Raw genomic sequence first — 15,492 nt, forward strand, 5'->3', positions numbered from 1 at the left:
GGGAGTTGTCATTTTGCAGTGCTTCATTGGTTACTTAGTAGGGATTTTGTAAACTGAATAAACTAATGTATGTAAATGATTTCGCATAATTCCTGGCACAGAAAGAGAACTCAATGAATGTTAATCATAATTAATGCAAGGCGCCGTCATGTACAATTCGATTAGCGAGGCGTGGGAGACAGTTCAGATGTCATTATTTTCCAAAGGTGAAACGATTAAAATTTAATTTTGTTGGTTGAGGAAATAGGCCAACACGGAAGGCAAAATGTTACTTTAAGTTTTACCTGTGGGTATTGTCTGTAAGTCACTAAACTACAGAGTTCACATTCTGTGAAGCAGGACGATGACTCTGGGAAACTTGACCGCGGGAATGAGAATGACTCAAAAAACAACCAGCTGCTTGCCTAAGCGACAGTCAACTTCACTCTAGCTCCCTGAACCGGCTCCGCCTCTAGAGGAAGGAGGCCGCCGAGATAGACGTCATCACGGAGCGCCGGGGTTAGCGAAGGGAAATGGGGGAGGAGATTGCCCTGCTGCGTTATAAGGCTTCTTCCCATGATCCTCTCTTTCTCTTCATCATCTTTCCTTGTTCCCGGCTGCTGCAGCTATGAAGTGAGCAAGAACCCTGGGCTTTAATCCGCTTTCATCTTCGGGCAGAGCACCTCTCCCGCGTCCGGGGCTTGGTTTCTCCTTGCCGTAGACACTCTCCCTAATGGGTTTTCGCTTTTTGTTACAGGGTCGAGCTGTGCAGTTTCAGTGGGTACAAGATTTACCCCGGACATGGCAGGCGCTACGCCAGGACCGACGGGAAGGTGAAAGACCACATCGCCCAAATGCATCTTGTGCTCTTAAGAGGAGAGACCAGTCTAATTCGGTTTAAGCGTGTTCATTTACCGCATCGTTCTTGGTCCCTGAAAGGCTTGTTTCTGGGACCGCGTGTGCAGTGGTTGTTAGGATCAGAAGCCTCTAAGTGAACCGTTCTTGAGGTTTGATCTAGTGAGAGTCAGGTCGGAAATGAAGGAGTTTGGGTAGCTCAGATGTCCCGGGCAATGGACCACTGAAGTATGTGGCTATTTTATGGGCATTAGATCATCTTAATCCCGGTGGGGACCGGAGCTAATACCTCCTGGATTTTGCTATCCCGCCCTTTTCCTGTGATGTGAGCTTAGGTTTCCCTGCTTTGTAAGACAGGACAAACCTCAGAGACCCAGCTCCCTGCCAGTTGTGTGACAAAAGGCTGTTGGTCTCTGGCCCAAATGAGGGGATAGAACTGGAGTATTAAGAGTTTCAAACGCAGCCTCCTGCGTTGTTTAGTTGAGTAGGTGACAACTTTGAACTCGTTTTTGTTTTTTTTTTTACAGGTTTTCCAGTTTCTTAACGCAAAATGCGAATCCGCATTCCTTTCCAAGAGGAATCCTCGGCAGATAAACTGGACTGTCCTCTACAGGAGAAAGCACAAAAAGGGACAGTCGGTAAGTAAAATACAGTTTGATCTTGTGGGGCTCTCCAGTTTAAACTGAGCGTCACTGGCAGCTTTGTAAAATTGTAGTAAATGAGACAGTCTGTGAAAGCGCTCTTAAGCTGTAAAGCATCAAACAGTGAAAATGTTAAAAGTCTCCTTATACATCGTAGGCTCACAGGAACGTGGAGTTGAAATTCGAAAGCATCCCCTTGCCAGAGTCCGATAAATTATATTAGGCGCGCTTGAGTTATAAGGCACTGCGGAAGTAATTAAGGGGTTCCAGTGGGTAGAAATTAAATAGTATGGTAACTTGGTTTTGAGTATGTTTATAGGATTAGTCCTAACGGGTATCAGTGGAATCTTACGGCATACTAGTTTGTTCTCAAGACTGAATGTTTTTTTGAAGCGCTCTTTAGCTTGATGGAGATTTTTGAGGAAAGGTTTTAGTGCCATAGTGGTAGGATTCGTATTCAGGAGGCTGGGAATATTTTAGTGAACACCTCTTGGTGTTCACTAAAACATGATGATGAAAGACATCACTAGATATTGTGGGAGTTCAGGGGAAGGAAGCATTTATTTCTAACTTAAAAGTAGATCTGACATATCTATTAGCATAGTCCTTATCCAAAAGGGGTAGGGCGGTTACTAGTGTTGCTGAGGCTGTGGAGAAATTAGAACTTTTGTGCATTGCTGGTTGTGAGATGGTACAAGCATTGTGGAAATGGTTTCACAGTTTCTCAAAAAGTTAAATGGAACTATATCCAGCAACCCCACTTCTAGAAATACACCCAAGAAAACTAAACAGGAACTTAACACAGCTATCTATGCCAGTGGTCATAGCACTGTTAAAATAGCCAAAAGATGGAAATGGCCCATAAGTGGGTGAATGGATAACAAAATGTTACATACGATAGACTATTACTCAGCTTTAAAAAGCTGGTAACTAGCCAATATGGATAAACCTTGAAGACTTTATGCTAATTGAAATACGCCAAACACAGAAATACAAATATTATATGATTCTACCTTTATGCGGTATCTATAGTGGCAAATCCATAAAGACGAAGTAGAGGTTACCAGAGGCTATGCAGGGGAAAGGAGGAATGGGGGATTATTATTTAATGGATGTGGAGTTTGGAATGATGAAAAAGGTATAGAGATGAATAGCGGTGATGGTTGCACACAACATTGTGAATGTTCTTAATGCCACTGAGTTACACACTTACAAATGCTTTAAGATGGTTAATGTTGCATAACTTTTATTGGCAAAAGTTTGAATTGTACTGTCTTGATTCCTGGACTTTCCCCTGATACTTAGTAGCTTTCCTGTCATAAATCATTTCCAGTTGACTGTTTCTTGCAGTGACAGTACTTTAAGTAAAAATAACATAGGTGAGTTGAGGTTTGATAAATTTTTTCAAAAAGTAAATTCTTTACCATAAACAGTCTTACTGAAATCACTTTTGAAGAGGGGTGCCTGGGTGGCTCAGTGGGTTAAGCATCTGACTCCTGGTTCCCGCTCAGGTCATGGTCTCATGGTTTTGGAATGGAGCTGTGCTGGGCTCCCAAGTCCAGACTCTGCTTTCTGCTTCGGACTCTTTCCCACCCCACTCACACACACGTGCTCCCCTCTCTTTCTCTCAAATAAATAAATCTTTTTTTTTTTTTTTAATCACTTTAGAAGTACCACTAGTTAACTTCATCAGTTTGATTTTTATCTTTCATTTTTTTAAATAGACTTTTTTTTTTTTTAACATATAATGTATTATTTCAGGGGTACAGGTCTGTGATTTATCAGTCTTACACAATACACGGCGTGATTTTTGTCTTTTTAAAGTAATAAAAAATGAATTTGTGAGAGATAACCAGTCTATAATTGGAAAATTTATCTGCCTGTTGCAGTATTTTACATATATTCTTCATATATTTCTTTTCAAATGGTTACATGAATTGTTTTTGTTGAATATTGCTATGATCTGAATGTATACCCCTAAAATTCATATGGTGAAATCTAACCCCAATGTGATGATACTAAGAGGTGAGACCTTTGGGAGGCTCTGCCCTCAGGAATGGGAATAATGCCCTTATAAAAAAAAAAATGCTATTTATCAGGTGCTCAGTCATTCTGGTTGTAGCAGCCCAAATGCACTAAGACAAATAAATACAAATCTTAAGATTTTGTTTCTCCCATGTTCATGAAGCAAGGTTCATAAATATGCTCCCATCTTTTTGTTTTGTAGGAAGAAATTCAAAAGAAAAGAACCCGCCGTGCAGTCAAATTCCAGAGGGCCATCACTGGTGCATCTCTTGCTGATATAATGGCCAAGAGGAATCAGAAACCTGAAGTTAGGAAGGCACAACGAGAACAGGCCATCAGGTGAGGAAGCCTTCAGTATGAGCATTTCAGCTGTTGGGATGGATTATAGGTTATGTTTGGATTTATAGGCATAGGAATCTAGTTTGATGTTATTTTGTGTTTTAATACTTGCATCTATATAGAAATTGCCAGTCATAAATATTGAAGTTTAATAATGCAGAAGTTTATAATATAGTATATACTTAATGATTTGTTGAAATTCTGTATGCAATTAAAGCTACTGCATAATTTCTGATCTATGTTAAGCTGACTTGGTAGTTAATGACATTTATTGACAAACCCTTTGGATTTATCCTACAAATAACTGGCAGATGGGGAAGGAATATAATTCTTTTCCAAAACACTCTAGCTCCTTGTTTAATAAGCTACTCTTAAGGGGTAAAACACTTTGCCTTAAGTTATTTTTAACTCCACAGGGCTGCCAAGGAAGCAAAAAAGGCTAAGCAAGCATCTAAAAAGACAGCAATGGCTGCTGCTAAGGTAATTGTGAGATTGTCTTGGATTTCTTATTTAAAATAACAGGAGGGGCACTGGCTGGCTCACTCGTTAGAGCATGTGACTCTGGATCTTGGGATTGTGTGAGCTCAAGCCTCACGTTGGGTGTAGAAATTACTTAAAATAAATAGATAAATAATAAATAACAGGAAAATTTATTTTTAATCCAAATTGTGGTTAATGAAAGTTTCGAGTTTTTAAGGAATTTATTGCAAGGCTCCAATGAAAATGATGTTCATAACTGGTTTCGGGTGGGTGATTTCAGAGGTCCCTCTGCCAGACAAAAATTAGGGAAGGGGAAAGTAAAGGTGGCTCTTGTTTTAAAGTTTATTTTAAAAAGTTTTAAATAATAGTATAGAGTTTGCCCAGCTTTTCTCAATGTTATCAATTTAGATAACTATAGTAAAATTTTCAGGTGACTAATAATGTCAGGTGACTAATAATGTCCTTTTTCTGTTCTGACAGTTCAGGATCCCCCACTGCATTCAGTTGTGTCTCCTCATTTAACCCCTCCAGTCTGTGATAATATCTTTGTCTTTCATTTACATATATAGAAGTGGACTTCTAACTTCTCAGAGGGAGGGTAGCTCTTAATATTAGAAATGTAATTAAATAATAAGGAAAACCTAGAATGCAGAGAGAATCTGGATACGAGAAAGAGGTGATTTAAAAAGTTGGATGGAATAATGCCACATGACATGTTACCTTTTTACAGGCTCCCACGAAGGCAGCACCTAAGCAAAAGATTGTGAAGCCTGTGAAGGTTTCTGCACCCCGAGTTGGTGGAAAACGCTAAGTTGGTGGATCAGATTTTTAAATAAACATCTGACTATAACTAGATTGTGGTGTTTTTTACTCTCAAAACACAACTTATTGGGCCTACCTGTAATACTAAATATTTTTAATGAATTATTTTCTTGTTGAGTTACTCTTTCCATGGTAGACACATTTATTTTGTATTGGACTTGCCTTTTGTTCATTGGTATTTCACCTCTTACCGTTAGTTGCTTAAAACTTCAACCGTACTATTAATCTCTTGCTTCCAGAAACTAAGCTTAAATGAAGAGTACAACTTCATCAGTAGAATATGCTTTTAAATTTCCAAGATATTTTGTTGAGCTGGGAATTAGAACCACAGTTAAAATGGCAAAAAAAAATGGTAGCCTGATGTTCAAGAAATACTTGTGCGTAAAATGTGGTAAGGAGGAGTAATAATTTATGTTAAGAATAGGACCCCTGCATGGCTCAGTCAGTTAAGCATCTGCCTTTGGCTCAGGTCAAGGGATTGAGCCCTGCATTGGGCTCCCTGCTCAGCAGGGAGCCTGCTTGTGCCTCTCCCGCAACTCATGTCCCCATTTGCTCTGTTTGCATTTTCTCTCAAATAAATAAATAGGAAATCTTAAAAAAAAAAAAAAAAAAAGACTAGGGTTGCACTCTGTAGAAAGATCATCTTGTGTACTACGCTGTCAAGTTGGAAGACTACAACAGTGAACAAGCCACAGCCTTGTTTGAGAAACATGCTTTTACACATAGAATACTTAGGTGAAGGTAAAAATCACACATCTCACCCCCTCCACACACACACACCTACATTCTATCCAAGGTGATGGAACTAATGATCTGTCTAGATGATGTTAAATTCAGGCATTGTACTAGGTGTAGGGAATAAATAGTCCTTTTGGGGAACTTGAAAACTAAAAATATGTGTAAAATCAATTTTAAAAATAGCAAGATACATTGACTTGCTTAGAAACGTAAGATTTTGGGGGAAAATTGTTTTTATTGTGGTAATTTCTTTATGAAATTACTGGGAAAGTAAGACCATTATTTAGCTATGAACAAGGAAAGCATAACCAATCAAAATACCCAACGTGAAATCAGAGCTATAGATTTCTAAATTTTGTACACAAAAAATGTTCTTTTAAAGAGCTTTTCTGACTTACACATTTTTATAAAATGAAAGTGCCAGTTCTGATTACCTTTGATTACTGGGTAGCCTGTGCCCAGCAGGAGCTAGAAATAAAATACTAAATACCTGTTTTAGGAGGATGGCAAGTTTAGCCTTTAGACCAATTAGACCTCCTGTAAGACCTTTTTCTTTGTATTGGCCCAAAGTCACAGAGGCAAATCCAAGTATGATGGGCTTCTCAATGCTTTCACAGGTTTGGTTTTGTTTTTGGCACAAACAGTTGGGTGTAGGGAGATTTATTTTAAGTTTTTCTTACCGCCACGACTTGTTAAATTTTTATTTAAATCTATTTTTTAAATTTAAAGAGTCGATTTCACAGCTGATGCGTGATGGTGCTAACCCAGCGCACAGTTCAAGAGTTGATTTGGGTATCTGCTTTGCGTGCCCCACCCCACATTCTTTTTTTTTTAAGATTTTATTTATTTATTTATTTGACAGAGAGAGACAGCCAGCGAGAGAGGGAACACAAGCAGGGGGAGTGGGAGAGGAAGAAGCAGGCTCCTAGTGGAGGAGCCTGATGTGGGGCTCGATCCCAGAACGCTGGGATCACGCCCTGAGCCGAAGGCAGACGCCTAACGACTGTGCCACCCAGGCGCCCCCCCACCCCACATTCTAATTCCTCCTCCCTTCCTCAGCTATCTCAGTCTGTGGATTGAGCGACCCTAAGTAAATCCCAGGTCTGGTGGTAGCTCACGCACCTACAGCCAGAGTCATTCAAGGATGCTGCCTCAAGTACCTAGGCCATCAGTTAATTCCTGTGACCTCCACCCACAAGTACCACAGAGACTGGATGCATCCTATTTTTTGAGCCCAGTGTATTCGCCTGTTGTCTACCCCTAACCTGTCTCCACAAGGTCAAAGAGCCTCACGTAGCGACTACAGACTCCAGGCTGGAGAGGAGGGGTCGGCCTGGAGTTCTCAGGCGCCAGCAAAGCACTGTCAGTGCCTGACCCATTGTGAAGTAGGATGTCATAGGCCTGTGGTCTTGTCTGCGCTGCAGATTAAACCCACGGAAGGATGACAGCGGCCACCACTCTGGGCTACTCGCTAAAAATGTGAAATAGGACCCACAGTGCACACTGGAAAATGCAGTTCGAGTCGCCTCAGCCTTTTGTGCACTCAGTAAATATTGGGTGTAAAATGGAGAATTCCCCCCCGCCAAGTTTATGTAAAAATACGTGCAAATGAAGTGCTAGCTACTCTTCCCCACTTGTTGCCAACATCGTTACCTTTATATATAGAAAACTGCCCGTATGTGCGACGATCGTTTCCAGAAAAATACCGACTATTCCATGGGTGATTTGGAGCCCACAGTGTAAGTTTAGAAATTACAGTAAATTCTATCATTGAAGGACTTGGATTTTAAACGTTTAACTGGAAATTACATTTATATGTGAATGAGGCTGTCTTTGGTCTTGTGTCCACAAGCTTACATTTTACTAAGAGCCTCAAAATCTGATGCTTTTATGTTGTCGGGGTATCTCAGAAGGCAGGAAGGCGAAAAACAGACTCTTCTCTATATTGGCGTACCTCGGACAAGATAACAACAGCCCACCAACTCCTACACGTGCTCAGAGCATGGGAAAGAGGGGAAAAATAAAAAGGGAAACTGCCAGGACTTAAGATGTCTGATCGAAGCTACTTCGGTCTCCCAGGAAGGGCCTACCCGCTTCCAAAATGTCCGCCCGCAGTCCTGACGTCACTTGGTCGGCTTCATCAAGCCAGAAAGCCAGTGCGCTCCAATCAGGACTCAGTCCCCTCACCCACTGCCCTTGATCACGTCACTTCCGGTGGTGCAGCAGCCATTTTGTCAGTCGCCAGCGGATCCCGCGCGCTGGAGAAGTGCAGTTCCCCCTGGTTACCAATTCGTCCGTTCTCCCTTCGCGCTGCGGGCGCCGTCGAAGAGCACTCACCACTGATACAGCCGTTCCTCCCTACAGTGCCGCCGCCACTGTTGCATCCGCCCGGAGCTAGTGCGCTGTCTTCCTCCCCCACCACTGACAGGCGCTCTCAGGGAGCCGCCGTCAGCGATGTCAAGCGAGGAAAGCTACCGAGCCATTCTTCGCTACCTGACAAACGAGCGTGAGCCGTATGCGCCGGGCACCGAGGGCAATGTCAAGCGTAAAATCCGCAAGGCGGCCGCCTGCTATGTGGTGCGCGGTGGGACTTTATACTACCAGCGACGGCAGCGGCACCGCAAGACCTTCGCGGAGCTGGAGGTGGTGCTGCAGCCGGAGCGGCGCCGGGGGCTCATCGAGGCGGCGCACCTGGGCCCGGGCGGCACTCACCACACCCGGCATCAGACCTGGCACGACTTGTCCAAGACTTACTGGTGGCGAGGTAGGACCTCGCCCGTGGCGAGGGGGCGGGCGGCGGCTTGTTGCCCAGGCAAGGCCCGCTGGCGGAGCCGGGCCTGTTTGTGCACGAGCGAGTTTGGGGTCCCAGGTGCCCCTCGCCGGCCCAACCTGCGCTCGGCCGTGGAGCGGCTGCCAGGCGGAGCCGAGAGGGTGGGGGACGCGAAAAGAGCCGCACTTCCCACAGGAAGGAGGCCGGGGAAGCTGGGGGCGGGCCCTGGCCCGGGGTGGGGCGAAGGGGGCTTCCCCGGGGGCCGGGCCAGCCGCCGGGAGGGGCCGGGACGTGCGGGCTGCGGCGGGCCCGCCTCCTCCGGCTGCGCTGGAGGCGGTGGCTCCTGCCCTCCGGGGACGCTCCTGGGCAGCGCGGGCGGGGGGGAGGGTTGGCGGTTGTGCAGAGCTGCGTGTCGTGCCTCCTAAAATCCTGTTGTGCTGAGGGTCTGGGGAAGGGACGGTCAGCCCCAAGCCTGGGCTGCTTGCTTCAGCCGTTTCCTCTAGGGTTTTGGCCTGCGGTTTTGAGGTTCTTTGGACCTGCTTGCCCATATTCCTCAAATTGTGCTACTGCGGCGTAAATAAGCAATAAGGCAATTGTGTGCAGAGGTGATTTGAAGCGACTGTATGGAAACAGCCATCTTCAACTTCGATTGTGGGACAAGAATTCATTGTAAAGAATAGCAGATATCCTTCATTCTGAATGTTTTCATGTTCTTCCCTCTGATACTGTGATAAGCTCTTTGAAACTGTGAGGCATACTATGTATAGCCAGAAAAGATACGGTTACTGTGGTTGTAATAGTCAGGAAATAACTGCTCTAAAGTTTCTTGACTCCTTGGGAACCAGGTCAGGGAAGGAGAGCAAGGGTCTTTGGGTTCTTTACCGCTCTTACTGTCCACAAAGTTGATTTACATTGAAACTGTTCGGTTAGAATTAGTGAAAGTTTTGCAGGCCCTGATAAGAGGTTTTGTCTGGGAGGATTCTGCCACTCGCTCTCCTATGGCTCTGGAGAAGTTGCGAGTCTGGGTTACTTCTCTGTGAATAAAGAAATTAGACTACTGAATACTTTCTGAAGTTCTTTTCAGTTTATGAACTTTGTCATCAGGCCTATTAATTGACGAACGAATGGGTAGTCCTTCCTTTTGTTCCTTAGAGTTCTTTCGTGTTTTCAAAAATGATCCGGATCTGTTGTCTTCTTAAATGCTTTCCCGTCATTTATTTTCTATTTTAAACCAATATTTGAATGAAATTCCTCTAAAGGGACAAAAGTGTGAGGGGTAAATACGGAGTAATTGCTGCATTTTGTTAGGACTGGTTTGGTCAGACCCGGTTTTCTTGAGCAAATGTTTCAGGTTTGATACCTTATGACATGTTGGGATGCCTGACTAGTTCAGTCCAAGGAGCGTGCGAGTCTTGATCTGTGGGTGGTAAGTTCGAGCCCCACGTTGGGTGTAAAAATTACTTAAAATTTTTTTTTCAGGGGCGCCTGTGTGGCTCAGTCGTTAAGCATCTGCCTTCGGCTGAGGGCGTGATCCCAGCGTTATGGGAACGAGCCCACATCGGGCTCCTCTGCTGGGAGCCTGCTTCTTCCTCTCCCACTCCCCCTGCTTGTGTTCCCTCTCTCGCTGGCTGTGTCTCTCTCTGTCAAATAAATAAATAAAATCTTTAAAAAAAATTTTTTTTCGAAATACTTTATGACATGTTAAAAATGACAATTACAGCTAAAAGTAACATTGATCAGACTTTTACATGCAGGTGTCTTTCTGAGCTCTTAATTTGTTTTTCACTCATTTAATCTTGATAAAACCTTGTAAGGTGGAAACATTTATACCTCTATTTTACAGATGAGGAAACTAAAAGCACCAGGAGCATAAATATGTTAGAGGTCACACAGCGGACCTTTGTAGTTTCACACTCTTAACCACTGTTAAATGGTGCTATAAGGGTTTAGTGTTAAGAATTTTCCGTCCCAGGGCCCCTGGGTGGCTCAGTTGGTTAAGCTTCTGCCTTTTGCTCAGGTCATGATACCCAGGGTCCTGGATTGAGTCCCGCATAGGGCTCCCTGCTCAGCTGGGATCCTGCTTCTCCCTCTTCCTCTGCAGCTCCCCCTCTTGTTCTCTTTCGCTCTCTCTTTCTCAAATAAATAAAATCTTAAAAATTTCCTTCCCTAAATTTATTATCTGTGAGTGATAGTGAATGCAGTTTGGCGGGTGGTTTTTGTTTGTTTTTTGGTGTGCAGTGTCTTAGACAAAAAAACAGACCATGTTTATGTTTAATTGAAAAATGAAAGAGATACATTTGTGATTTGTATACATTTGTAAAATATAAAAGTGCTTAAGCAACTAGAACAGCTATTCTTGAAGTACCATACTTACGGTACTAAACCCCTGACAGGGGAGGCCCTGAGATCCTTTCAGAGGATCCACGAATCAAAATTATTTTCGTGATAATTCCAAGGCATTATTTGCCTTTTTTACTCCTTATCTCCCAAGTATACAGTGGTGTTTTCCAGGGGCTACGTGACATATGCTATATGGCAGTAGATTGAATGCAGAAGCATATATGATGATCTGTCTTCTGTTGAGCCACACATTAAAAAGATTTTCAAAAATATAAAGTAGTACCCCTTTTCTTACTAATTTTGTTTTGTTTTGGAAAATAGAGATTTTTCATAAAATGCTATTTTGTTAATATGTAATGAGTTTTGGTTATTTGATGATCTCATTACTTTTATTATTTTAGTATAATAAGAATTTGGGGCACCTAGCTGGCTCAGTCCATAGAGCATGCGACTCTTGATCTCAGGGTTGTGAGTTCAGACCACACGTTGGGCATAAAATTTACTTAAGAAAAAGAAAAAGTAATAAGAATTCATAATAAGCATCAGAGAAGTTTGCCCCCCATTAATAGCTATTCATTTAAAAAAGTTTTTTTAGGGGTGCCTGGGTAGCTAAGACATTAAGCGTCTGCCTTCGGCTCAGGTCATGATCCGAGGGTCCTGGGATAGAGCCCCGCACTGGGCTCCCTGCTCAGCGGGAAGTCTGCTTCTCCCTCTCCCAATCCCCCTGCTTGTGTTCCCTCTCTCCCTGTCTCTCTCTCCTGTCAAATAAATAAATAAAATCTTTAAAAAAAAAAAAAAGCTTTTTTAAAAGTAGTTATTCATTTTGATATTTAATACATTAACACTTGGATTGTTTTCTTGTTTCTACTCAAGATATACATACTCCAAAGCCATTGTAGACTGTTTATCTGAAAGCTAATAAGATTTAAAAAAAAAAAAAAATTTATTTATGTGACAGAGAGACAGCCAGCGAGAGAGGGAACCCAAGCAGGGGGAGTGGGAGAGGAAAAAGCAGGCTCCCAGTGGAGGAGCCCGATGTGGGACTCGATCCCGGAACGCCGGGATCACGGCTCAGTGCGTGATCCTGAGCCGAAGGCAGATGCTTAACGACTGCACTACCCAGGTGCCCTTGAAAGCTAATAAGATTTGATCAATGTTGGTGCCAAAAGAATTATTCCAGAGTCATTCTGGATACAACTAGAAGTTGTATCAAGGACAGCTTGCTGAGATTGATTATTTATTCTGCTTTTTAGGAATGCTGCCATCATAAATTATATTTTGGTGCTCAGGCAAGTTTGTAGCAATGTCCCTCTTTTGAGTGTAGTTGAAAAACTCTGGGTCAGTGCCTAATGTTTACATATAGCATATTTCAGAATGTAAAATGTAATAAATATTCTCGCCCCCCCCCCCTTATTTTATCCTGTATTGAATTATGTGCTGGAGTTTCAAAATAAATGATTCTCTCCCCTGCCTCAGTCAGATGCTGATGCATGGGGGTCTACCGTGAAATGCTTCCAAAACGTGAAGATAAAATTAGGAGGACAAACTAAGATTAAAACTAGCAAAAAAAAAAAAAAAAAAAAAAAGTAATAGGTTAAATTAGCTGCCTGCAGAAGTTCCTATCCTAAAGACTGATTTATTTTTGTTTAGACTATGGGATACATTGATGCCACTGTTATTTGGTCTAGAAGAGGAGGATGTAATCTCTAGAAAACCCACCAAGAACTGGGTCTTTGTAAATATAGCTATAACTAACCATTGTAACCTCTTTGAAGAAAAGAAAACAGATCAAGGAAGAACTAAAATGCATGGAGCTAGAAATGGGAGCGCCTGAACTGGGGGTGGTCGTTGTATCCAAAACTGACCAGGAAGGATGTTCTTGAATAGCTAAGAGGAGCAAATCATTGGCAAATAGATTTTTCAAGCATTGGTTCTCAACCCAGGGACGATTTTGCCTCCCAGGGGACATCTGGCTCTGTCTGGAGACAGTTTTGGTTGTCAGCTGGTGGTGGTTGAGGTTTTGCTGTTGACATCTATTTGGGTAGAGGTCAGAAATGCTCGTAAACATTCTACAGTAAGAATGGACAGGACAGCCCTTGGCACCCTTCCCCACTCCAGCAATCATCTTGGCCCAAAATGTTAACACTGCTGAGGTTGAGAAACCCTGTCCTAGGGTAAGAAACTGTTTCTCAGGTTGTTTTATTAGAGGATTACCCACTAAGGACTTTCATCTTTCTTTGTTTTGATTCTATGCTTAGTGAAGAATCTTTTAATGGTAACTTGGTGTTTTATATTGGTTTTTTGTTTTTGTTTTTTTGAGTACCAGAGAGGTTGATCAGTAAGTATTACTGTATTTAACAAATACTTATGTAGTAACTGTGTGTCATATACTGTTCAAAGGACTTTATAAATATTAACAGTCATAACAGCACCATATTGTTATCCTATTTTACAGCTGATGACACACAGGCATAGAGAGGTTTGGCAACTTGGCCATGGTCACAAAGCTAATTAGTGGATTCAGATTTTGCTTCATAAGTAGTTTCAACTCCTAGCAGTAATGTAGTAAATTAACTATGTTCATACATTGATGCCTTTTTAGTGGTTAACCTGAGTCAGTCTTTCAACTTAATCAATTCTGGATGAACTAAAGAGGTCAGGTTTCTGAATTTGTAAAGCAAGGTTTAAGATGATCCCATCAAAACATGAACAGTCAGGGACTTGAAACATATCGGGTCCCTTTTGAGATAGTTGACTGACTATCATACATTAATAATTTTTTCCTGCAGTAGTTATTATTTCATCCTTTTCAATTGCTTCCTATATAGTTTCTCCAATACCATTTGAACTCAACCAGTTTATATGTAATCAGACTTCTACTGTATGCAGAATATACTGAACTGTGTAGAATCATAAAATGTTTGGAAATAATTAATTAGGAAAATTAATTAGGAAAAAAATGCCTTTTTCTTTGTTTATTATGAACATGGGAATTTCCTTCCACATTCTCTAAGTATGTTTTTTACTTAGAAATATATTCTTAGGGTGCTTGGGTTGCTCAGTCGGTTGAGTGTCCAACTCTTGATTTCGGCTCAAGTCACAATCTCAGGGTCTTGGGAGCAACCCCTGCATCAGGCTCCTTGCTCAATGCTGAGTCTGCCTGGCCCTCTTCCTCTTCCTCAGCCCTATGGCCTGCACATGAGTACATGTGGTCTCCCTCTCTCAAATAAAATCTAAAGAAAATATATATTCTTTTATGTGTCTTCTGTTCATATACACATTTACTCTTTTTATTAGTATAGTAGACAATATTATATTAGTTTCGTGTGTACAACGTAGGGATTCAACAATTATATATGTTATGAAATGCTCACCATGGTAAGTTTAGGTGCTATATATCACCATAGACAGTTATTACCATATTATTGACTATATCCCCTATGCTGTAGTTTTCATCTGCATGACTTATTTATAATTAGAAATTTGTACTCATTTACTTTTTTTATTGTGGTAAAATATACATTATATAAAATTTACAATTTTTAAGTGTACAGTTCAGTGGCATTAAGTACATTCACATTGTTGTGCGACCATCACCACTATTCATCTTCAGAAATTTTTTATCACCCCAATCTATGTACTTTTTTTTTTTAACAAAGAGAATGGACATATTTTTTTCTTTTTATTTTAAGTAAGCTCCACGTCCAATGTGGGGCTTGAACCCACAACCCTGAGATCAAGAGTCACATGTTCTACCAACTGAGTCAGCCAGGCACCTCTCCATGTATGTAAAATATATGTATCTATCCAGCTTTTTCATCATTTAAAAAAAATCTGCTCACTCTATACCTCATATTAATGTAGACTTTCTATTGACTTTAGCATTGAGACATTACAATGTATATTGTCCTCTAAATATGCACATGTGAATGCATTTTTTATGGAAGTTTTATTTCACTCTAATCCATTACTTCCTAAGTTATGTTTGGGATGGGGGAAAGGAGGTTTATGAACAAATAAATTTGGCAAATTCTTGTTAAACAAATTTCTTCACTGTAGAACTCTCAGAGGTTTGAATATGATAATATCTATTATGTGTGTGTAAAATAAGAGTATAATTTTCTGAATTTATTAGTCCAGTGTACACTTTTTTACTAAGTATGGGACATAATACAATTTTTTAAAAGATTTTATTTATTTATTTGACAGAGAGATTTAGCTGTCACAAGCTGGGGGAGCAAGAGGGAGAAGCAGACTCCCTGCCAAGCAGGGAGCCCAATGTGGGGCTCGATCCCAGGACCCTGAGATCATGACCTGAGCCAAAGGCAGCCACTTAACCGACTGAGCCACCCAGGCGGCCCCGGGACATAATACATTTAAGAAATATTGCTTGAATGTTATCTGAAGGTTGAAAGTGCAAGGAACTATGGTATAATTTGACATCTTGAATTTCTTTTCAGGAATTCACTATATATCTCTATATTATTTTAGCTTATTAATGAG

At 41.6% G+C, this 15,492-nt stretch overlaps 2 protein-coding genes across 3 annotated transcripts in view; both read left to right on the plus strand.

Annotated features, from left to right (window-relative positions):
• The first annotated feature begins 489 nt into the window (after window positions 1-489).
• Window positions 490-5,169, plus strand: RPL24 (ribosomal protein L24). Its single transcript, XM_026492507.4, has 6 exons — window positions 490-612; window positions 737-812; window positions 1,362-1,472; window positions 3,703-3,839; window positions 4,256-4,319; window positions 5,050-5,169. The coding sequence occupies exons 1-6, from the start codon at window positions 608-610 to the stop codon at window positions 5,128-5,130; spliced, it is 474 nt and encodes a 157-aa protein (XP_026348292.1). The 5' UTR covers window positions 490-607; the 3' UTR covers window positions 5,131-5,169.
• A 1,538-nt stretch (window positions 5,170-6,707) lies between these two features.
• The window catches only part of ZBTB11 (zinc finger and BTB domain containing 11), a 32,147-nt gene continuing 23,362 nt past the window's right edge, over window positions 6,708-15,492 (plus strand). The window contains exon 1 of one of the 2 annotated variants that reach the window (XM_026492456.4): window positions 6,708-8,643. In XM_026492456.4, the coding sequence (XP_026348241.1) occupies window positions 8,334-8,643 (310 nt within the window). In that variant the 5' untranslated portion in view covers window positions 6,708-8,333. Of the gene's footprint in view, window positions 8,644-9,042; window positions 9,319-15,492 lie in introns of those variants that run through there. The other variant, XM_057306711.1, reaches the window with a different exon arrangement.

Source organism: Ursus arctos, unplaced genomic scaffold (genome assembly GCF_023065955.2).
Source record: "Ursus arctos isolate Adak ecotype North America unplaced genomic scaffold, UrsArc2.0 scaffold_4, whole genome shotgun sequence".
In the NCBI taxonomy this organism is placed as follows: domain Eukaryota; kingdom Metazoa; phylum Chordata; class Mammalia; order Carnivora; family Ursidae; genus Ursus; species Ursus arctos.

Coding starts and splice junctions, on each gene's coding strand:
- RPL24 (XM_026492507.4), top strand. Junction 813..1,361: donor ACGCCAGGACCGACGGGAAG/GTGAAAGACCAC, acceptor TTTTTTTTACAG/GTTTTCCAGTTTCTTAACGC. Junction 1,473..3,702: donor AGCACAAAAAGGGACAGTCG/GTAAGTAAAATA, acceptor TTTGTTTTGTAG/GAAGAAATTCAAAAGAAAAG.